General features: G+C 37.5%; 1 protein-coding gene across 7 annotated transcripts in view; it reads right to left on the bottom strand.

Moving 5' to 3' along the window:
- BIVM (basic, immunoglobulin-like variable motif containing) overlaps positions 1-25190 on the bottom strand; it is a 40257-nt gene that overhangs the window by 12393 nt on the left and 2674 nt on the right. For 3 of the 7 annotated variants that reach the window (XM_050766675.1, XM_050766672.1, XM_050766674.1), the window contains exons 2-7: positions 21956-22137; positions 19496-20094; positions 11017-11143; positions 6430-6525; positions 5717-5821; positions 5405-5499 (exon numbers count right to left, since the gene is read on the bottom strand). In XM_050766675.1, coding sequence (XP_050622632.1) covers positions 5405-5499; positions 5717-5821; positions 6430-6525; positions 11017-11143; positions 19496-20094; positions 21956-21984 — 1051 coding nt within the window. In that variant the 5' untranslated portion in view covers positions 21985-22137. Of the gene's footprint in view, positions 1-5404; positions 5500-5716; positions 5822-6429; positions 6526-11016; positions 11144-19495; positions 20095-21804; positions 21833-21955; positions 23862-24043; positions 24137-25190 lie in introns of those variants that run through there. The other 4 variants (XM_050766671.1, XM_050766676.1, XM_050766673.1 and 1 more) reach the window with 3 other exon arrangements.

The following is a 25190-nucleotide window of genomic DNA, read 5'->3' as shown; positions in this document are numbered from 1 at the left end:
CCCAGAAAGAAAGGAGAAAGCCTATCTCTGCAACTCTTTCTTCCGCAATGGGAGAGAACAGAAGAGATGTCTGCTTTACACATGAACCACCCTACCCCCTGAATACCATCAGAATTCATAAGGTAGCGTGATGTCGTGGGCATCGTATCTAGAATGTAAGGGCTACTTAGAACAGTCCCTATGGTCAAGGAGCTGGACACTCACATTAAACAGGTGAAACATAATAAAACATAGCACATAGCAAATGGAAAATGATGGGTGTGAATAATCAGTACTACAGGGATTTAGAGGAATCCAGGGCTAAGGTGGTCAAGGAACATATCAGAGATGAAGCAGGGCTTAATTGGCTCCCCCAATTAGCAAAGGTAAAGACAAAAATATTCCAGGAGGAGTAGGCAGATTAATTATGCTTCCAGAAATGCACACAGAAAAGCAGTAAGAAGTCGAATATTCTGGAAAAAAAATGAAAGTAGGAATAAAATTTGAAAAATACATTAAAACTTACTCAAAGAAATTACAGTAACCACCTCAACCTCCTAACAAAATAAAAGAAAAAAAGTTAAGGAAAATAGGTAGTTTATCCCATTCCTCAATGAAAAAGTGTGAATATATGCTGAAGGAAATTTAAACACATAGATTAAAAAAAAAAAAAAAAAAGTCACTGGGACCCAATGCTACACATCCTGATTATTAAGGGAACTGGTTAACACATGCACCAAATCATTACATTTAAATAAGTCACAAAGAACTTGGGAGGTACCAGACTATTGGAAAATAAAATAAATAAAGTACAGATATTCAAAAGATCTACAAATGAGAATTTCTAGCAAGATCATAGTATAAAATCTTAAAGTTGGACAGGACAGTTGATCAAAAATCTTTTAAAATTCCAGAATAGTGGTTCCTAAGTCAACTCTCTCCATGGCCCTTTTAGTGTTTTATTCCATTCCATTAATTTAAAAATTATATGTTCTTACTTTGGGAATTTGATTAAATTTATATAGCTGATGTATCCTCAATACCCAGAGTTTCTTTGATAGATTTTGTCTCTTATTCTAATTTCTCTTGGTCTTCCTGCTTCCCCTCTTTTCCTTTACTTTCACTGACCCATCTCTTCATCTATCTTCTCACTCTATCTAGATACTGCTGATATTAATAGAAAAAGCCATGAACTGCTCTAATGAAGTCCTCTTATAATCAGCAGACAAAAAGAAAACAAGTAAAAGGAATTATGAGTCTTGTTCTGGTGTCTCCCAGGGCCCTACTCATAATGCAGTCTTGAGACACAAGACTGAGAACTGCATTGTAATAGCTTTCCATTATGTCTGACATGTAAGTATGACATTCGCTCCAGTGATCATTTCTATACTCCCAGGCATGCATTTTGGTCCACACCCCATTAAAAGAGATATAAAGCCACCCTATGAATCAATTAAGAAGTGATTCTGAGACAGTCTTAATATTTTACTGTTTATAATGTAAAAGGCAATGTTCAAGGCACTGCTAAGATGTCAAGTTGAAAACATCAGATTCAATGAGTTGGCTCATTTCCGTCCTTAGGAACACTTGAAAAACTGTCAACTGAAAGACTCCAGAAGACAGAAGGAGGATGCACTGGGTTCTGATGGAAAGCAGGGCCGACCTAGCACACAGGTGCAGGTGAGTGTGTGTCTGGGAGTGTGGGGAGGGGAGAGCAGGTAGGAGCCAGAAGGAAAGATGAGCTACAGAAAGGGAAAAACAAAACATTTTCCTTTCCACATCACAAGAGAGAGCTCTTGCAAAGGAAGAATGCCAGCTTTGGAATGGACAACAAAATTCTCTCCTAGAAGTTTCCTAACCCCAATCTCCTGAATTCCTCCTGCCTCATTTCCTCAATTGAGAATTCATTAAATTAACTCCTATTGAGCACCTAAGTATCAGGCACTGTGATGCAAAAATGAGTAAGAACTTGGCCTGATCGTCAAGGAAGGTAACTGTAGTTTTTCTGCATGAAACCATATGGTGCACCAAGAATTACCTCGCAACGAAATCAAGGTTCTACCAGAGGCACACGTGCTGCTGTGACAACCCAGGAGAGGAAGGGATTGAATCCTGCCTGGCAAGCAGAAGAAAAAGCCACCGCCCCCCCTCCGAGTTTTCCCAGGACACCACTATATCCATTTGTTATGTTGAAGTCCAGGATGAACAAATACATAGGAATCCAATCACAAAGATATGAAATCCCACATTCCACATGCTCCACAGCAGGGCATCTCATTGGTGAGGCACATAGGCCTAAGGATGATCTGTACCTTGTGAAGAACAGGGAAACAGCGAGGAGCCCAGCATGGCTGAACACCAGGGGAGGCAGGTTGGAGCAGGATACTCGAAACCCAGTCCCTCAAACACCATGCTCAGGAATTTAAGCTTCATCCTCTAGGTGAGGGGTTGGCAAAGTCCCACCAACAGGTAAATCCAGTCTGCAGACTGCAGCCTGTGTTGAAATGGGCAGCAAGATAAAATGGTTTTTACGTTGTTAAAAATCAAAAGAAAAAAGGGTCAGGCACAGTAGCTCATGCCTGTAATCCCAGCACTTTGGGAGGCCGAGGTAGGAGGATCACTTAAGACTAGGAGTTCAAGACTAGCCTGGGCAACATAGTAAGCCCCCATCTCTAAAAATTTTTTTTAATCGAAAAAAATTTAAAAATAAAATTTAAAATTAGCCAGATGCAGTGGCATGAACCTGTAGTCCTAGCTACTTGGGAGGCTAAGGGGAAAGGATCACTTGAGCCTAGGAGTTCAAGGCCGCAGTGAGCCATGATCACAGCCACTGCCTTCCAGCCTAGTGGATGGAATGAGACCCTCATCTCTAAAAAATAAATAATAAAATTTTTTAAATTTCAAAAGAAAAATAATATTTTGTGACATGTGAAAATTATGTGATATTCAAATTTCAGGTCCATCAGTAAGGTTTTTCCAAGGACACCACCATATCCATTTGTTTACATGTTGTCTATGGCTGCCGTATCAAGCAGCTGTGACTGCCCCACAACCATGTGTCTCTCAAAGCCAAGAATATTTACTATCAAGCCTTTTATTTAAAAATGTTTGCCAACTACTGCTCCTCTAGGTTAATGATTTTCAGTACTGACACATCCAGGTGGTTATACAAGATGACCCCCTTTGGGGGCACAGAAACAAAATATCAGAACATTTATTTATAGTGATCCTCATATTTTAAAAAGAAATTAAGCTTTACTAGTATTTATTCTGTGGATTGAGTGTGGATGCTCTCTACACTATACAACCCTACATCCAAAGGTCCCGGGTCACACATGTGCTATCCCTGAGAGAGGGGCAGGAACTCCACATGGTGGTGCGGGCTCAGGTTGCTAATTACTGTGCCTTGATACCCTCACCCTTTCACTTGCTTTCACTGAACTGCCATGTATTCGGTTTACAGGGTGTAAAATGTCATTGGCAGACATTTTATAAAACTTTTAATGAACACAATTGACAGAATCATTATTATACCTTCTAATAACTAGAGAATGACTGTGAAAATCTTTTGGACCAGAAAAAGGTTTAGCACATCTTGTGGAAGTAAACATTCAAGAACTATACAAGACAATGCCAGATTACGCATTTTCTTTTCATGGCACACGAAGACACCTCAAATAAGATCCAGAAGAAACAAGAGACAGCAAAATCGGATATATACACATTTCTTACATTACACCAAATACAGAGGAAAAAAGTTTCAATAGATTTAAAAAATAAAAGGATTTGAAAATATGAGTAAGGAATGAGATTTTTTTTAAAGCATATTTTTCAAAGAGCTACATATTTTAGAATAAAAATGATTGAAAACCTCTTTTAAAAAACTCAAGTTCAGTAGACAGTATAAAAAGCAAACTAGACACAGCTGAAGAGAAAATTATGAAACAGGATAATATATCCTTTCTTAGTTTTTCATTGCCTGGTCACCTACTGAGAGTAGTGTGGTTACAGTCTCACTAGAAACAGAAATAAATAGCAACACAGCATTTAAAGCTGTGTTTTCCAGAGGGATAGACAGGCCCCATGTGAATGCATAGAATTTAGTCAGTAGGAATAAATGCTAGCACTTACTGAGTCCTTACTCTGTAACACAGCGTGCTGAGTACATTACAAATATGTCTCCTTTTATCCTCACACTGACCCTATACAAATATAGAAAGATAAAAGGTCTACATCACGGCTCAGCAAGTGACTTGTTCAAGGTCACAAAACTAGTATGTGTAGAAACCAACATGTAATCTCCAAGCCTGCCTCCAATAACCGACTCGATATCCCCAATATAGGTCAACAGAAAGATATCTGACTTTGTGCTCAGTCTTTTACCTTGGTAAACCATATACCCTCTATTGATAACAATTCTCTTCTTGATTAATCCTTGAGTCTTCTTCTCAAACGGTCCTGGACCTTTGACTTCTGTGTCCAGTTTTAGCGTGAATCCTGATAAGTCAGTTTAGAGAGAACCCACAACTCTTAATATCTAATCAAGTTCCTCACGGGCCTCCCGTACCAACTCTTGATGTCTCAGACCTTGACCTGCCTTTAGCAAGAAGTCTGTTAGACCAGTTTAGCAAGAATCCCCATACCCTTACCCCTCTTAGTAATTTCCCACCCCCAAACCCCTTGTTGTGTCCATTGGCTATAAAGTCTCAGCTGTCTTTGCTGTATTCAGAGTTGAGCCTGATCTCTCATCCCTACTACAATACACCTTTCACAAGTCTTAAATAAAGTCTTCCTCACCCTATTAACAAGTGTCAGAATAATTTTTTCTTTAACAATGTATTATAGTTTTCTGATTTATAGTCAAAAGATTGTAATATTTTAAAAATGGAAATTGCTAAATAGTACCAATTATTTAATTAGCACATAACTAGAATAATCCTTGAGATCAACTCCATTAATATTTCTGTTATAACCAAGACTATTTTATAGCAAAACTTTGTCACTTTCACAATCTATTTTCCTGCCATTATATGTTACCACACAGGTCTAACATCAAATATTCTCAAATCCTTACATTCCTTCTCAGGAAGAAAAACTGCTAACTCCATGCTGCTTCCTTAGAGTTTTACTAGCATGTGCGCGCACACACACACACACACACACCATGGACCCAAACAATACAATATGTTAGAGTAGTGTTTGTGATATACCTTAAAGTTCTAAAGGTTCTACATAAAAAGGTGAGAAGAGGCAAAATATTAAACTGCGTATTAGAAAGTGCCCTACAGATTACATGCAAGTAACAGACTGTATTGAGGGTTTACATAATGTCCCAGGAAGCTAAACAGCCAGTCTTTGAGATGAACTCTAAACCGTGTGTGTGTGCGCGTGTGTGTGTGTATAAATCTTCTATATGTTTACCTACCAGTTTCTCCTGCTGTTTTGTTCTTCCCATGAGGCTTATATAGAACATAAGAGCATCCTTTTACATGGAAGTGGTCATTAATTTGTCTAAACCACCTGAAAATAACAAGAAGATTTGCTCATGGCAACAATTCTACAACAAAGATGGCATTATTCCAATTCTAAAGAAATCCAGGCATAGCCCAAAGTTGGTATACCCATGAGAGGTTGAAGCCCAGCAGCTGAATACATGCTTTGCTATCAACACATATCTACATCATTATCATTTTGCAAAACTAGAAACACGGTATTGCCTCTTAGAGGGTCTTCATACCTCATAAGTGTTGTATTTCCCGTGAAAGGACCAAACCTAATATCTTCAAATGGAGGTTGAAAGCCCAGAATATGTAAAGCTTCTTCTTGGGTAATAGGTGGAAGACTACAAAAGAAACATTCATTGCCTTTCATTTTTCAATTCCAGTCATATGCAAATACAACCTATCTCAATGTTAATATGTTTGTCTGATTTGCAAATAATTTTAGTAATATTTTTCATTATTTTATTTTATTTATTTTTTTAGAGACAAGGTCTCACTCTGTGACCCAGGGTGGAGTGCAGTGGCATGATCATAGCTCACTGCAGCCTTAAACTCCTTGGCTCAAGTGATCCTCTTGCCTCAGTCTCCTAAGAGACTAGAACTACAAGTACATGCCATTGTGCCTGGCTACTTGTTTTTACTTTTTTACTTTGTAGAGATGGGATCTTGCTTTGTTGCCCAGGCTGGTCTCAAACTCCTTGGCTTCAAGCAACACTCCCGCCTTGGCCTCCCAAAGTGCTGAGATTACAAGTGTGAACCACTGCATCCAGCTCATTTTTATTTTATTGAAAATAATACATGTGTATATTTTAAGTTAAAAGACTTACACTAAAATACAGCAGGGTTTTTTAATTTACAAAAAATCTATTCTTAAAATTTTTTCTGTTATAGAAAAAGCAACATCGAATTACTTTGGAGTTTGAGGATACTGATAAATTGACATACTTACTTTCCAGCTCCCATTGTGCTATATAAGAAATTCCAACAAGAAATTAATGAGGAGATGCCACAAGAAGTCTTATACTGTGGTCGGCTTATGCAGTACCTGAGAAAACAAAAACTGTTTTCTTCACTTGAATGAATACAAAATATGCATGCTACAAATAGAAAACTCATGGCAATTAAGGGTGTTAATGTAATGAAAACTTTGATCCCCTAAGTCAATGTAAAATCTTCCATATTCACTTATTAATCATGTCATAAATATAAAATAACAATAAATCACCTGCTTTAATAAAAATAGCTAAGTATAACTAACTACCAGTTAAAGTGGATGTTATCTAAACCAAAGGGAAAAAAATTAATGATACATAAATTTAGACATCACCTATTAAAAGTTTGGTATAAACTCCTGGTTGAACTACATACATGATTATTTGCAACTTTAGAAATACAGGAGAAACAAAGCATTGCCCCCACGTGTCAACTTCTCAGAGAAATTCTCCAACCCAAACTAAAAATCATCCATTTATTACCCACTTGTCCATCTAAAATCCCCGGGCAAGAAGCCACGAAGCAGTGCTACTGTCACAGAGAATTTTAAAAATGAAATACAAAATCCTTCCATGGCATGATTCAGTGGCACTAAGCAATCCAGATAATTTTCCAAACTGTCAAGATTCAAGAGAAGAAACTGGGGTGAATGCGAACAGAAGGAGAAAGAGACAGACTATTTATTTATTCTGCTTTAAGAAGAAATAGGTTGGCTTTTTTTTTTTTTTTTTTTTTTGAGATGGAGTCTCACTCTGTCGCCCAGGCTGGAGTGCAGTGGCGCAATCTCGACTCACTGCAACCTCCGTCTGCCGGGTTCAAGCAATTCTCCTGCTTCAGCCTCCCAAGTAGCTGGGACTACAGGCATGCGCCACCACAACCGGCTAATTTTTGTATTTTTAGTAAAAACATGGTTTCACTATGTTGCCCAGGATGGTCTCAATCTCTTGACCTTGTGATCCTCCCACCTCAGCCTCCCAAAGTGCTGGGATTACAGATGTGAGCCACTGCACCTGGCCAAATGCGAAGCTAGTCAAGCATGGTTGTAGGGGGAGACAATGTTAAATCAGCTTAACAATAACCCACAATACTCGTTGACTTTCAAATGATCTTCTCCTAACTGCTTTCTAAAGAAGGTGCTAAGAAGCAGCCACAATGAAACAAAGAAACAAGACCTATCATCACTAAGAGCAACTTTAGTGTTGTCTGAAAATTAATCACAAAATGAAAAATTAGACATAAGCATGTGTACATATACGCATTTGTATATGTATATATACTATGCATTTTGGCAAACATACAAGTTAACCATGATCCTTAAATCTTTTTTTTTTTAAGTTCCAGGGTACACTCGCAGGATGTGCAGCTTTGTTACATAGATAAACGTGTGTAATGGTGGTTTGCTGCATCTATCAACCCATCACCTAGGTATTACACCCCATGTGCATTAGCTATTTTTCCTGATGCTCTCCCTTCCCATGTTCCCACCCCCCAACAGGGTTCAATGTGTGTTGTTCCCTCCCTGTGTCCATGTGTTCACATTGTTCGGCTCCCACTTATAAGTGAGAACATGCTCCAGGACCCCTAAATCTGTAGACTCAACTACACAAAATGACACACAAAAGATAATAACTGTCACTTAACATACTAAGTGCTATCTTCAACACCTCATTGTCAAATCTATTGAGTCCTCCCTCAGTTTTGCTTTGTTCTTTAATTGTGGTAAAAACACACAACATCAAATTTATCATGTACACCATTCTTAAGTGTACAGGTCAGTAGTGTCAACTATATGCAAATTGTTAGGCAACAGAACTTTTCCATCTTGCAAAAACAAAACTCTTTACCTATTGAACAACACAACTCCCTTTTTCCCCTTTCCCCCATCCCTGGAAACATATGAGCAATTTACTAATGTCCTTATTCAAGTAATCTGCCCTAGTTGTTTAAATATGAATGTGAACTCCAACCTAAGAGATCTTTGTGGACAAGTGATTATTAACAGCTCTGTCATCATAAGCTATATGGTCCATGCTGATAAAACACAAGCAACTCATTCATTTACTGATTTTTTTTTCTGCTGTGAATATTTTTGCCAGAGTTCAATTTTGGGGATTATTTTTCAAGTCCAATATTAACAGTGTTTTATATTTTACAAAATTTATCTTTACATATATTTACTAACAAAGTATTACATGCATGTGTATATTTTTTCTCATAACGCTACATTTGGCCTGAAAGAATTTTTAAAAGCAGAGGGAAAGGGGGATTTCTCTTAAGATTTTTCATACTTTTTCATCAATCTCAACTTGTTTCCTAGTCTTGTTTATAACCAGGTTAAACTGTTTACCAACATTCTACTACCTTCTATGGGACTTTCCATTCTAACCTAATGTTGTAATAGTCTCGGTGGAAAACAGGCTTATATTCCTGGTGATGTTTTCCCTTCAGGGCATTTCTCTCATCTATCCTTCCTAGTCCTAGCCTTCATGGCCTCACATGTTATACTATTAACATGTAGTTACACAGATTTGTTGTTGAAACAAAGCTTAAATCTAAGTGATTAGAAGCACAAACGAGCAAAGCCTTCTTTTCAAAGAAACTAAAATGAATGTTTTTGACTTTAATGTCTCTTCTCCATTATTCCGTACAAACTATTTCAAATTTATCGTTATAAAAGTTCCTTTTGTTAAGAAATCATCCATGACTTATCTTTAACTCAGAAAACAAAATTAATATTGAGCCTGATATCTAAGAAACAGATCATGACATGTGTTATAAGGAAACAGCATGAATGTTGAGTCTGACTCTTCAGCTTCAATACAAGATCTTCTACTTATTAGCCATGTGACATTGGCAGGTTTCTTGGCTTCTCTGAGCCTCCCTTTAGACAAGCTACTCTACTCTTCATTACCCACATTCCAGAGACACTTTGCTATAATCCTTTCAAAGACCCTTCACCCCCTGCAACACTTCGTATTCCCTCCCTTAAGACCCAGGACCTTAGTAAAGCATTTTGGTGATCATTACCTCCTTTCATGGTTAATTAGTGATTCATACCCATCACATGACAAACTGCCTAAGATATTTCACATTTTTCTGTGTAGTCCCCTCTCCTCAACTGGATTGTAAACCTTAGGAAAACAAAGACCATGTTGTGTGCATCTCTGTTTCTCAGCCTACAGCAAAGGGTCCAATATGTATTAAATAAGTGATAAAAATATATTTCTAAAATGTCATACAAAGGAATTTTACAAACCCCAATCAGAGTCAGTCACACAGAAAAGTTGTCATGAATTAAACTTGTTTTCCTTAGACTAGGAACTGTATTTTAAGATAACCAAATAGCCCCAGTTGATCAATGAAAGCTACAGAAGAAGGCTGGGTAATAAAAGTAAAAAAAAAAAAAAAAAATGGAATTTTGATATGTAACCATTTTGCAACAAATATTCAGACAAGGATCATCAATGGGTTTGGGTTGTCAATACATTTGGCTAAACCCATAACGTAAAAAGTTGATGGAACCTGGCTATTACCTAATGCCACTCTGTCACCCTACTGATTACTTGAGGGTAGCAGACGGGAAAGAAAGAACTCATCAATGTAGAATACAACTGTCACCACCTTAACCCAGTAATCACTTAGAATTGCTAAGATTAGGTAATCAGATACCATGTGACTTATGATGTGAAACGTTTGAAGTATGAGGGCCCACTTAAGCAGTGTTCTTGCATAAAATGTTGTACTGGAATTTAACCAAGTCTTTATATTCAACTTCCAGTTTACAGGAAATATTGAGGTTAGATGAATAATTTAGGAAACTAAAAGGAAAAAACAAATCTGGAATGTAGGACATTCTACAAAATATCTGGCCAAGTCTCTTCAATAAGTCAATCTTTACAATTATCATTTGTTGATTAAAATAAACAGAATTTTAAAAAGAAAAGGGGAAACGTGGGGTGGAGACTGTCCTAGATTGAGACAATTATGGGTCATGACACGCACACATGTGGTTCACAACTGGGTCGCACTTTGAACAAACAGATGTGAAGACCTTTTCAGAACAATCTGGGGAATGTGAATTTAGCCTGGGAATTAGACACTAGGGAACTATTGTTAATCTTATTAGGTATGACAAAAGTATTGTGGTTAAGTAGAAAAAAGTCATTTTTTAGAGATGCATACTTAGGTAACTTGAGATTAAATATGATAAAAATCAGTCACTTACTTGAAAATTCTTCAGCAATGAAAAGCTAAGTATGTAACTACATCAAAAGGTTAATCATTGTTAAATCTAGATGGCAGTTATGTGGAGTCACACAGATGACTCTAATGACCAGCCGAGTTTGGGAAAGACCAGCATAGCACATGATTAATCTACTTCAAACATCTGTGGTAGACTTTAAAGATTCAGAAATCCTGGTAATAATTTTAGAAATAAAAATATTTATGATACATATAATGTATTAATTTGTAAACTGCTAAGTTATTGCCAACATATATTACATATTTCAAAAATGAAAAAAATAAAAACTGATAACGTCACCATCGTCTAAGGTCTAATACTTTCCGCTGTTTAATATCTTCAAGAGGAGAATGCTGAGGACATTCCTTCTGATATCTTCCCTTTTTATCTGAAGTTTTTCTCTTGGAAACTTGTTTCTTTGCATTGCCTAGAATACAAGAGTATAAAATAAGCAGAATGCTTAAGATGAAGTAAACTGAAATGACAAAAATTATACACCAAAATTCAGAAGTAACTGCCTTAATAATTCTGCTGAGAAAGTATAAAGAAAAAATAACAATAAATAAATAACTGCCACCGGTTCTAAAAATGATATTTGCAAACACAGTGAAGTAATACATGTATTTTCAATAATAGTCCCCTACCTTAAACAGAAAGAGAGAATAAAAACAAATTTAAACAACCATGAATTCTATTTCATGTCACATTCTTATACTCCAACTCCAGAGCTAGTCACTTAGTTGGTGAAACGGTCACAATCACTAAATCTTTAGCCACATCTAGAAAATCAAATTATCGACAGTAAAAAATTTAACTAGACCACTTTCCAGAAAATGAAGGCTTTCTATAAAACAATAAAACCAAATTAATGCAACTCTGTTAAGAAAGTAAAAGCACCAGATCCAATAATGTGATGATGTGATGTTTAAAAATATCTCTGGGCTTACAGAGACAACAGAATGAATGAAGAATGATGCACATATGTACATTACAAAAATGCAACTTTAGCACAGAAACTAGAATGAAAAGCAAAGTCTCCTGTGTGCATATATGCATGTATGTATGCATGTACCTACACACACTCATACATGCACACACATACATTCTCCAAAAGACCCTCAAGACAAACAACAGTGGTTACTACTGGGGAAGGGAGAATTGGGAGCTAGACAAAAGGGGAGCCAAAAGTAAGAGTGAGAATTTGTACTTTTTAATTTTTTTAATTGTTGTGAGTACATAGTAGGTGTACATGCTTATGGGGTACATGAGATGTTTTGATACAAGCATGCAATGTGAAATAACCACATCATAGAGAATGGGGTATCCATCCCTATACTTTTTATATGTTTTATTTCTAAATTGTTAGTGAAATATCTAGTAAAAAAAGGTATATAAAGTAAAATATCAATAAATAATATCCAAGCCTCATTTAATTAAAATACTATTAAGATTTCAGATAGCTATGCTCAAATACTTTAATCTTTCACAGATATTCTATTTTACAACAGTTCTGTTATAAAAATTAACTGAAGGCTAATATTTCATTTTTATGAGTCATTCATAAATTATAAAACAGATTATATACATATGCACCTAATAAGCAAACATAGAAAGAGATCGGTTTTATTCCTTCAAGATACTCTACACTGAAACCATTTGGCACCTAGGAACAGCTGGAACTCAGGAACTATTATTACCAGGGAATTTCTGTAAAAATGTAATAATAAGACTATAAAGTCAAGAAACAATGTTTCACCTTCCTTTTAATTATTCTTTTTGTTTGTTTGTTTGTTTTGAGATAAGGTCTTGCACTGTTGCCCAGACAAGAGTGCAGTGATGCAATCTCCAGTCATTGCAACCTCAGTCTCCGGGCCTCAAGCAATCCTCCTACTCGGCCTTGGGAGTACCTGGGACCACAAGTGCATGTGACCATGCCCAGCTAATTTTTGTATTTTTAATAAAGTTGGTGTCTCACTATGTTGCCCAGGTTGGTCTCAAACTCCTGAGCTCAAGCAATCCACCTGCCTCAGCCTCACAAAATGCTGAGATTACAAGTGTGAGCCACTGTGCTCAACCCTTTTAATTATTTTCTCTAAGTTTTTACAGAGAACACATTTTTCACAGAGCTGAACATCACTGGCAAAGGTGAGCAATTGCGCCAAATCTCATTGTGCCAAATTTCCTTGACTGGTAAAATGACTCTTAGAGAGTCAGATGACAGAAGAATGAGTTTCTCACATTTCTTGAGATGTCTTTACTGCCTAATAATGACTTAATTCCCTAAGTAGTTTTCCCAGCCACTTAAAATTTTAAGGCTAATGAAACATGGAAATGTGTGACCTTGATAGGCTCTGCAAACAGTCTGTACTCACACTTTCCTCTAGGGTTCCATGACCTTGCCCCCATTCTCTTTTTGCTGAATCTACGATTGCCCCTGGGATCAATGAGCATATACGGTCCAAATGAGCATACTTCATAAAATCTCCGCACTGCCACAGAAAGAGCAGGTCCCACAGGCAAAAGTTGATTCGATTTGAGGGAAAGAAGCCACATCAAAGTGAAAGCTCAGTTCGACATCGGAACATAAAAGAGCACCTTCTGCCTCCCATCACATCAGCTCCAAGAACCTTCGCCCACTGCTCCTTCTCATTACCGAGTTCCTTCTTCCATTTCTCACCCTACCCACAGCACACACACACAGCCTCAACACCAAACACACACACACACACACACAAATATATGTATTCACCACACTGACTTTTAGAAAAAGGTATGAGAAGAGCAAATAAAAGCAGAAAATCCACTGTCTTTTTTTACTGGAAGAACCAAAGGACAGAGTCCTGTGCAATCACCATCACTGAAAGTGAGGTGAGAGGGAACCCACAAAGAAGACAGCCACAGAGAAGAGGGGACCCAAATTCTGTGTATAAATTTGGCCCAAATCTTGGACTGACCCCTGGACCATGCATGCACGGAGCAAACCCAAGCAACACAGCTAAAGGAACTGAACTGAGATGGTTGGAGCTGTACCAAGGAGACAGAATTTACAGTTTTAGTTCAACCAAATTAACTGCCACCCAAAACCAAAAAAAAAAAAAAAAAAAAATCAACACTTTGAAGGAATATACCAGAGTTGCCATAACATAATAGTCCCACTATCTAGGATACAACGAAATATTATAGAACATATAAGGAAACTGAAAAATATGACTTATTCTCAAGAAAAAAGATAAGGCCTACTCTGAGATTAGCCAGATTTTGAAATTTGCAGATATGACATTAAAGTAGACATTATAACTATGCATTATGACATAGATAAAATGCTCTTGTAATAAATGAAAAATATAGCAAATCTCAGATAAGAAACAGAAGCTATAAAAATGTAAATTCTAGAACTAAAATAAATAGATGGAAAAATATATACCATGCAAACATAATCAAAATAAAGCTGAGGAGCTTTATTAATATCAAACAAAGTAACTTTCAGACAAGAAAAATTTCCAGGAATAATGAAATATATTTCATAATGATAAAAGGGTCAATTCAGGAAGAAGGCATAAATCTCATAAATGTGCGTGAACTTAATAACAGAGCTTCAAATTACATTTTTTAAAAAATTAACAGAATTAAGTGCAGTGTAGGAGGCACCAGGAATCTGTCTCCCCACTTAGACAACTGCACTGGCAGAACCTGTCTGATGTAAATATTTTGGAATTCCAGAGTCTATTCAAAGGATTGCAACTTTCAGAGGAAGTCCTGAACAGTAAATGCAAATTTTGGTCAATTTCAGGACATAGCAAGGTACAAGTACCTATCCCCAAGTCCAGGCAACTGGGCACATGTTCCTGGAGAAGCTCCAGGCAGTTTGTGGGAACCATGGTGGGCAAAAAGGTCCATGTCCTACTAAAATTGGGAACCTGTGTTCTGATTGCTGACTGCTGCTTCTGATGTTGAAAGCACAGATACAGGGGGTCAGCCATTGTTGCAACTCTCCCTCCAGTGTTGCAAGCCCCTCCCACTACAACTGAAGCAACTTCCAGAGGACTTAAGGGGCCAGCACCTTTGGTGTGGTTTTTTTGTTCTATTTTTTTTTCTCTTCATTTTCCCTTTAGGGAGTCAGACATTTCAAAAACAGTATATTCAGAAGAAATCACTTATACAGTGAAATTTAGAAAATCACTGTACACACTCAGAGAAAGGCAGGGGCTTTTCCCCGAGAAGCCCTTAAATGTATACCTCAGGTTGATTACCAGCATAGAAACAGCCTATAGCAATCAAAAAACAAAAACTAAAATCAACAAACTCTGGGAAAGGGGGGTATTGATTTCCAGAGTTACTACATTATTAAATAACATTTGAATGTCTAGTTTCCAACAGCAACAAAAAATCACAAGAAACAGAATAAGGCCCATTCAAAGAAACAAAAAAATATATAAACCAACAGAAACCATCTCTGGAAAGACCAAATGGCAGATTTGCTAGACAGGACTTTAAAACCACTATCTTAAAGATGCTAAAAGAACTAAAGAAAGATGTATGTATGAAGAACATGGAAATATCAATGAAGAGATAGAAAACTTAGAAGAAAACCAAAAAGAAATTATTGGGCTGAAAAATATAATAACTGAAATGAAAAACTCACTAGAGTGATTCAAAGGCAGATTTGAGCAGGCAGAAAATTAGTGACCTTGAAGATGGGAAAACTGAAATAACTGAGTATGAGGAACAGAAAGAAAAAGGTCTGAAGAAAAGTGAACAGACCTTAAGGGACCTGGGGACACCATAAAGTGGACCAACCTACACATTGCAGAAGTTCCAGAAAGAGAAGACCCTGAAAAAGGGGTAGAGAGATTATCCAAACAAATAATGGCTAAAAACTTTCCAAATTTGTTTTTAAAAAACATGAATGTAAACATTCAAGAAACTCAACAAATTTCAAGTAGCATGAACTTAGAAAGACCCACACCAATATACGATATAATAAAATTGCAAGGCCGGGTGTAGTGGCTCACAGCTGTAATCCCAGCACTTTGGGAGGCTGAGGCAGGCAGATCACCTGAGGTCAGGAGTTCGAGACCAGCCTGATCAACATGGAGAAACTCCACCTGTACTAAAAATAGAAAATTAGCCAGGCATGGTGGCACATGCCTGTAATCCCAGCTACTTGGGAGGCTGAGGCAGGAGAATCGCTTGAACCCGGAAGGTGGAGGTTGTGGTGAGCCAAGATCGTGCCATTGCACTCTAACCTGGGCAATAAGAGCAAAACTCTGCCTCAAATTAAAAAATTTAAAAATTGCAAAAAGACAAAGACAGACTCTTAAAAGCACCACAAGAGAAGCAATTCATCACATACAATGGACTGTTAATAAGAATATCAACAGATTTCTCATCAGAAACTGGAAGTCAGAAGGAAGTGGGCTGATATATTCAAAGTGTTGAAAGAAAAAAATTTCAAACAAGATTCCTAAATCCAGCAAAACTGTCCTTCAAAAGTGAAGAAGAAATTCAGACATTCCCAGACAAACAAAAACTGAAAGAGTTTATTATCACTAGACTTGCCCTGTAAGGAATGCCAAAGGATTCCTGTTGTTTGAAATCAAAGGACATTAGCTAGTACCTCAAAGCCACGGGAAGAAATAAATTTACCTGAGTGAAGGTAATACACGAACAATTACAAAAGCCAGTGTTATTTTGTTAATTTGCAACTCCAGTTTTTGTATGCCATATGATTTATGAGACTAATACATTTTTGAAAAATTATTATTAGTTTAAAAGCTAGTAGTAGGCCAGGAGCGGTGGCTCATGCCTGTATTCCTAGCACTTTGGAAGGCCGAGGCAGGAGGATTGCTTGAGCCCAGGAGTTCAAGACCAGCCCTGGCAATATAGTGAGACTCTATCTCTACAAAAAATTTAAAAAATTAGCCAGGTGTGGTGGTGTGCACCTGTAGTCCCAGCTACTCAGGAGGTTGAAGTGGGAGGATTGCTTAAGTCTAGGAGGTCAAGGCTGCAGGAAGCCATAGTCGTGCTACTGCATTCCCGTCTGGGCAAGTGAGCAAGACCCTATTTCAAAATAAAAAGTAAAAATAAAAAAGCTATTATTATAATAACTTTGGTTTGTAACTCCACATTTTCTTTTCCACATTATTTAAGAGATTAATACATAAAAATTATTAGTTTATGTTTTCAGACACACAATGTACAAAGATGTAATTTTATAACATCAGTAACTGAAAGTGGGTGGAGATTAAGCAGTATAGGAACAGAGTTTTTATATATAGATAACAAGTAGCAAAATGACAAAAGTCTCTCCTTATCAGTGATTACTTTAAATGTGAATGGATTAAATTCTCCACTCAAAATGCAGAGATTGGTAGAATGGGTTTAAAAAAATATGTTTTTGTATATGTGAGTTCACACACAAAAAAAGAAACAGAAAAAAATAGCTAACTATATGCTGTCTCTGAAACACTCAGTTTAGATCTGGAGATACAAATAGGCTGAAAGTAAAAGGATGGAAATAGGTATCCAAAGCAAACAGCACCCAGAAGACAGCAGGGGTAGCTATAAATAAACCAGTCATAAAAAGACAAACACTATATGATTTCACTTATATAAGGTACCTGGAATAGTCAAATTCACAGTGACAAAAAGTAAAATGGTGGTTTCGAGGGAGTGTGAAGAGAAGGAATGAGGATTTATTGTTTAATGGGTACAATTTTGGAGATGAATGGTGATGATGGCTGCACAACAACGTAAATGGACTTAATGCCTCTAAACTGTACACGTAAAAATGGTTAAGATGGTAAATTTTCTGTTATTAAACATGTATTAGTTTTTTAAAAAGAAATTAAATGGAGAAAAGACAACTTCACAATCATAGTTGAAGATTTTTAACACCCTTCTTTCAGCAATTGATAGAAAAGACACAAGTTAAGCAGAGACACAAAAGATGTGAATGACACTTTCAGACACTTTGACATAAATAATATTTATAGATACTCCCAATGACTGCAGAATGCACATTCTTTTCAAGTGCACATGGTACATTCACCAAGATAGACCATATGTTGGGTCATAAAACAAGCCTCAGTAAGTTTAAAAAGACTGAGAGCATATGCCCTCTGTCCACAATGGAACTAAACTAGAAATCAATATTTAGAAAAACTATTAATATCTAGAAATTAAACAGCATACATCTAAGTAATACATGTATCAAAGAATAAATTGCAAAGGAAATTAGAAAATATTTCAAATTAAATAATAATAATAAGCATATCAAATTTGTGGGCTGCAGCTACAGCAGTACTTAAAGACTAATTCGGGGTATTATATGCTTATGATAGGAAAGTCTAAAATCAATAATCTATGCTTCCATCTTAAGAAGTCAGAAAATGAAGAACAAAGTAAACCCAAAGTAAGTCAGAGGAAGGATATAATAAAGAGCAGAAACCAATGAAATAGAAAACAAACAATTGAGAAAATGAACAAAGCTAAAGCTGGTTATTTGAAAAGATGAACAAAATTGATAAACTCCTAGCTAGACTGATCAGTTTTTAAAAATAGAGAAAATAAATTAATTACCAGTATTAGGATGCAAAAAGAGTTGTCAATAAAGATTCCTTAGATGTTAGAGGGATAACATTAACTTTAAGCCCCCAAATTTGACAACTTAAATGACATGGATAAATTAAAATTCGTCAGAAATTAACAGAAATCAAGACAACTCCATAATTATACACAGAGATTTTAATATCTCTCTGAAAATCCTCAGAAAACAGGAGGAAAAAACACTTCCCAACTTTTCTTCAAAGATTTGCATAGCCCTAATTCCAGAACTGGACAAAGGCATTAGACAAAAAGAAAACTACAGGCTCATTACTTACAAATTTAGACAAAAAAGCAAAATCCCCTTCCTACCTTTGAGAATTACAAATTTACATAACATTCTATGAAACAAGTTGATTTTGCAGATGAACAAGCAGAAGCATTAAGGTTTTACAAAATCATCAAAGAAGCCTAGAAGTAAAATACAAATCCTAGTTTGACGTGTTATTAACTCTGCAACTTCGGTCTAGAAATTTATCCCCTCTAAGCCTCCATTTCTTCACCTACAAATGGGGGTAGCAGTACCTGCCTCATAAAATTCCTGTATTACTTTGAATTCAAAAGAAAGAAGTGTCAAGTCTTTCTATCTGCCACAGGACCACCCCATTGCAACTGCGAAAGTTATGCACAACCTAGGTAAACAGCATCCTCTTAAACTGAGCAGTATACAACCCACTCACTGGTACATGGAGGCTTTGCTGGGTGCCTCAAAAATTTTAACCAAAAAAAGCTAAAACATTACATAGTAGGAAAAGGAGATGTTTGGTCAGGAAATGTGACTTCATATGCCTATAAAACTATGAAACAGTACTAAGTTATTCTAGCCATATTATTAACCTTTTCTAAGCTATAATCTGTTTATCTAAACATTGTACAACATTCTTAGATTTTCAAAGCTCTCAAAATAATTTAATACAAAGGTTATGCTTGAAGTTTCCAGTGGAAACCCTGTAATGAACTACAAGCCCTATGTCAAGGTTACTTTCCCAAAACTACAGTGACAGACAAGATGATAGCCATGTTCATTATTTAGTATTATAAAAGGAAACTATGTGTAATGGCAAGATTAAACAAGACACAGTGTTTGTTTTACTGTGTAATGGCAAGATTAAACAACACTTAGTGTTTGTTTTCTCATTATTTTCACATATGAACCTCATGGCTCCCTTCTTACCTGTTTTGTATTTTGAATTTGTGGTCACCCCATCAAATTCAGATTTATCAATTTCCCATGCAAGAGGTAGCTTGCCTAGGCTGTTGGATAAGTTTTCCAAGCTATTTTCTTCATTGTAGATTATTTCCGATGTACTAGTCGGGATACCAATGTATCTTGATGAATTATTTCCAGCAGATAAAGAGGTACTATCAGGGAGACAAGAAGAGCGGGATGGATTTGGAGTTTTATAGACTGAGGTCGCCTGGTTGAGGAAGGCATAGTCCGAACAGATGGCATAAATTTTTTCCCGAGTATGAGTCACTGGACAACTCCATGGATAATGACCATCTCCTTTGGGACCCAAGGGTGCTCCTGAGGCACTTGTGCAGAAAGATTTTACAGCACCTTGTAGATTCTCTTCAGGTGACTGTCTCTCAGATTTGTGCTCACCATTTCCAGAATCATTTGACCTTTCTGTTTCTGCAACGTTAGGCATTGAATGCGGTGTAAAATTTCTATTACTAGAAAGAACTTGCAACTTTTTCTGTTTCTTGATAAACAACTTTGACAATTGTTTACAGCATGCTATAAAAGTTTGAGAGTCACAAAATGAGCTCCTAAGAGGAAGGAAAAAGAATGATCAACAATCCACCAGATACACAAACAGCACTAAAAAGCATAGCAAGTTTTATGCATACATATGCCTTCATTCTATATTAATTTTACAACTACTATATGACTGGAGTCATGATCACTATCTTATTTTTTAAATTAGTCTAAAATAATGCACTAAATTATTTTTAAATAATTAAAAAATAATTAAAAAGCAAATAGCCCTTTTTTTTTTTTTTTTTTTTTTTTTTTTTTTTTTTTTTTTTGAGTTGGAGTTTCACTCTTGTTGCCCAGGCTGGAGTGCAATGGCGCAATCTTGGCTCACCGCAACCTCCACCTCCCGGGTTCAAGTGTTTCTCCTGCCTCAGCCTCCCAAGTAGCTGGGATTACAGGCATGCACCACCACACCCGGCTAATTTTGCATTTTTAGTAGAGATGGGGTTTCTCCATCTTGGTCAGACTGTTCTCAAACTCCCGACCTCAAGTGATCCGCCCACCTCTGCCTCACGCCTGTAATCCAGCACTTTGGGAGGCCAAGAATGGCGGATCACTTGGGGTCAGGAGTTCGAGAACAGCCTGGCCAACATGGTGAAACCCTGTCTCTTCTAAAAATACAAAAATTAGCCAGGCATGGTGGCACGTGCCTGTAGTCCCAGCTACGAGGGAAGCTGAGAGATGAGAATCGCTTGAACCTGGGAGGTAGAGTTTGCAGTGAGCCGAGATCGCGCCACTACACTCCAGCCTGGGCAACAAAGTGACACTGTCTCAAAAATAAAAATAAAATAAAATAAAATAAAAATAAAAATAAAATAAAAGGCCAATAAGCACATAAAAAGATGCTCAGTATCAGCACATGAAAAGATGCTCGGTATTATTGGCCATCATGGAAATACAAATCAAAACCACAATGAGATAACACCTCACACCCACTAGAATGGCTATAATCAAAAAGGTAAGAAAAAGTGTTGGTGAGGATGTGGAGAAATCATAACCCTCATACACTGCTAGTGGAAATGTAAAATGGTCCAGCTGTTTGGAAAACAGTTCTTCCAACAATTAAACAGAGTTACCATATGGTCCAGCAATTTCATGCCTAGGTATATATCCATGACAGACAAGAAAAATACATCTTCACACAAATGTTAATAGCAGCATTATTCATAATGACCAAAAAAATGGAAACAACCCAAATGTCTATCAATTGATGAACATATAAATAAAATGTGGTATATCAATACAATGGAATATTGTTTGGCAATGAAAAGAAATGAAGTACTGACCCATGGTACAACATGGATGAACCCTGAAAACATTATAGTGAGTAAAAGAAGATGGTCACAAAGGATCAGATAGTGTATTATTCTATTTGTATAACATGTCCAGAACAGGCAAATCTATGGGGACAGAAGGTAAATTCATGGTTGCCTAGGGCTTGAGGTTTGGGGGTGATGGAGTTTCTTTTTGTAATAATAATATTCTATAAATGATTGTGGCAATGAACACACAACTTTGTAAATACACTAAAAGCCAATGAATTGCATAACTTAATGGGTAAATTATACAGTGTGTGAATTTTACCTCCATAAAGTTGTCTAAAAAATAATGCATTAGCAAGATTTTTTAAGTACATAGGCATATAGGGTACATAATGAATAATGACCACAGATTTAAATCAACAAAGAATACAGAAAGGAAATTTTTCAAAGATTCATCACCTGACAGAAAAATGGATCCAATCAAGGTGTCACTAACTTCTGATCAGTTTCAGGAAAAACTGAATTTCAAGTCTAAACTGATTCCTTTAGGGAAGAAAACAGAAAGCTTAAATAGCAACTGAGGGCATGCAAGGAAGCTGAAGATTTATACCAGAGGAAGTCCTTGGTGATTTGAACCATCCCAGGTCACGCAGCAGACAACCCCAGGCAGGTGCCCAGGCGGGGTATGTGGGTTTCTCAGGGCTCCAGCAACAGAGCATCAGTCGAGAGATTCAATCCACCCTGGGTGATCAGTTGAACTTTTACCAGTTAATATCTCTGCCCATTTGCTTACTTAAAAAATTAGAAATAAAAATAACTGTCATGGGTTACAAAAAAATAGTATCAAAACCATCACACAAATATTGAACAACAAAAGCCTCTGAGTTAGGCTGCAAGAAATAGAAGATGATTCACGCAAGAGCCCCCTCGGTTATCCTGATCTGTGAGGAGAAACTAGCAAAGGTATTGCATGGCTTTCATGGAATTTAAGGAAACAGAGCTGCATATTAGGACTCCACATGTGCTAGGCAAAATTCCATTTTCTTTACTTAAAAAATGCTTTTAAAGCATGCTTTTTCTCTATTCAACCTTTCAGTTTTTAGGCCTGGTGTGGTGGCTCACGACTGTAATCCCAGCACTTTGGGAGGCTGAGGCGGGTGGCTCATTTGAGGTCAGGAGTTCGAGACTAGCCTGGCCAACATGGTAAAACCCCATCTCGACTGAAAATTTAAAAATTAGCCAGGCGGTAGTGACGTGTGCCTGTAATCCCAGCTACTCTGGAGGCTGAGGCAGGAGAATTGCTTGAGCCTGGAAGGCGGAGGTTGCGGTGAGCCAGGATCGCACCACTGCACTCCAGCCTGGGCGACCTGCACTCCATCCTGTCTCAAACAAAAACAAAAAGAAAAACCCTTCAGTTTTAAAAGAATTTCTGCAGAGTTTATAGTTGTTTGCAGGAGGGTCAGTTGGATAGGAACATTACCACAAAAGGTGGAACCTCCCGTGATTTCACTTTGAAAACTTTCACTTTCTTTTGGTAAAAAAAATCTTGGAGTAGGTGTAGTGGGTCCTCAGGTGGAAGTGCTGATGCTGTCTCCTTATTCATCTGGTGGTGCAATGATAATGGCAGAGGGAAGCTCAGTACCTGGCGTTGTTCAGACCAAACTCTTATCTTTTTGGAAGACAGAGTTGCTCTGATTCTTAGCAGGTGTCCTAACAGCATTTTCTACTTCTCATCTGTGATCTTCATGCCTTTCTCTACATCAGTGTGGTGGACAGAGAGGTAGGTATTTGTGGTATTGGGGTCGTGGGGGTGGGCTGTGGGAGGTGAGGAATGAAAGAGCATGTGGTCTGGGCGAGAAGCAATAGGCAAAGGTTATTGGAGTGAGTTTGGTGGGGAGACAGAAATGTTCCAGGCACCGCCCCTTTTATATCCTCATCTCAGACTTGGCTTCCACTTTCCCAGAGCTTCCTTCCTCACACTGAATGGAATTTTGCCTGTGGGACCATCTCTCTGTGTGACAGTGTAAGGATCTGATTTGATTTGATTTGATTTTTTTGAGATGGAATCTCGCCCTGTTGCCCAGGCTGTAGTGCAATAGCGGGATCTCAGCTCACTGCAACCTCTGCCTCCTAGGTTTAAGAGATTCTCCTGCCTCAGTCTCTGGAGTAGCTGGAATTACAGGCAGGTGCCACCATGCCTGGCTAATTTTTGTATTTTTAGTAGAGATGGGATTTCACCATGTTGGCCAGGCTGGTCTGGAACTCCTGACCTCAGGTGATCTGCCGGCCTTGGCCTCCCAAAGTGCTGGGATTACAGGCATGAGCCACTGCGCTCAGCAGGGATTGTAAAAGTATGCTCATTTGGAACATATATAGAATAATCTTTTTTTTTTTTTTTTTTTAAAGAAACTGGGTCATGCCATGTTGCCTAGGCTGGTCTTGACCTCTTGGCCTCAAGCAATCCTCCCACCTCAGCCTCCCAAATTGCTGCCATTACAGGCACAAGCCACCATGCCCAGCCACCATGCCCCCAGCCATGGACTGCAATCCCGCCATTTCTTATCAAAAACACAGGCAAAGGGAAATGGCTGCATTTAAGCACAAAAGTTGGGGATGAGCTTCCTGGAAGCTAAAGATAGAACACAGCACTCAATTAATATAAATTGTAACAGTGTGGGCCAGGCACAGTGGCTCATACCTGTAATATCTGTGCTTTGGGAGGCTGAGGCGAAACAATCGCTTGAGGCCAGGAGTTTCAGGCTGCACAGTGAGCTATGATCACATCACTGCACTCCAGCCTGGGCAACAAAGCAAGACTCTGTCTCAAAAAAAAAAAAAAAAAAAAAAAGGAAAGAGAGAAAAAAGTAACAGTCTGGTTTTATTTGTGTTTTTGGTTTGTTTGCTTTTAAATAATAGTCACTGAACAAGATGATCTCTTTGGTCGAAGTTTTAGCAAAAAAAAATGAAGATCATCAACATAAGGATGCATTTTATATTGACTGTCACTAAAATCCAAGGGCATGAAACATTCTCATTGGAAACTATATTTATGTAAATTTCTCTTTGAAAATGTAATATTCATAGATTTTATAAGCAAAACATTACAAAAAAATGCAAAGTACCAAAATATATTACAGGAAAATGGAAATTACCCAAATCCCACGACCCAAACACTGCTAGTGTTTACTTTCTTTCCACACTGTCTCACGTCTATTTTCTCACTACAGTGAGAGCCCGAAGAGGCGAAGGGGGCTTCTATTATTGCATCCTCAGTACTTTGCTCAGATTCTAGCTTTCTTAAAGTACACTAAGCACAATTTATTACTGATAATACTAATAACAGAATCATTATAGACAATACTGAGATATAGAGAGGCAGTTTGTCCCTCCACTTAATAGACTGAGCTGTCACTGTTTTGACTCATCTTGTAACTCCTTTTGTTTCTCTATTTATAAACCATTCCCAGTGAGTTGACACTTCTAACCTGACCTGTGCAGAGATATTAGAAAATAAAGTTTGCTACATATATATGATCACAGAACTCCTCTGCCTGAAAGCCTCTGCTCTTACAACAAAAGGCCAACTCCTGATGGTCCCTAGATTTATCTGGTTAGCTCCATCTCATTCCCTTCCCCCACTCCCCAAGCTCCACATTACTTTTTGGTTCTCCCAATACTATCTCCCTTACTTAGTTAATTCCCATTCATCTTTCCAATGTCAGCTGAAATGTCACTTTCTAGGGGAAACGTTCTTGGCTTCTCAAACTAGGCCAGGTCACCGGGTAGAGACTCCAGTACCTTCCTCGCACAGGTCTTACCAGGTGGCAATTTTACACTTAATTCTG

The sequence above is a fragment of the Macaca thibetana genome, chromosome 17 (genome assembly GCF_024542745.1).
Source record: "Macaca thibetana thibetana isolate TM-01 chromosome 17, ASM2454274v1, whole genome shotgun sequence".
Taxonomy (NCBI): Eukaryota; Metazoa; Chordata; class Mammalia; order Primates; family Cercopithecidae; genus Macaca; species Macaca thibetana.
This window is presented reverse-complemented; position numbering and strand designations above follow the sequence as displayed.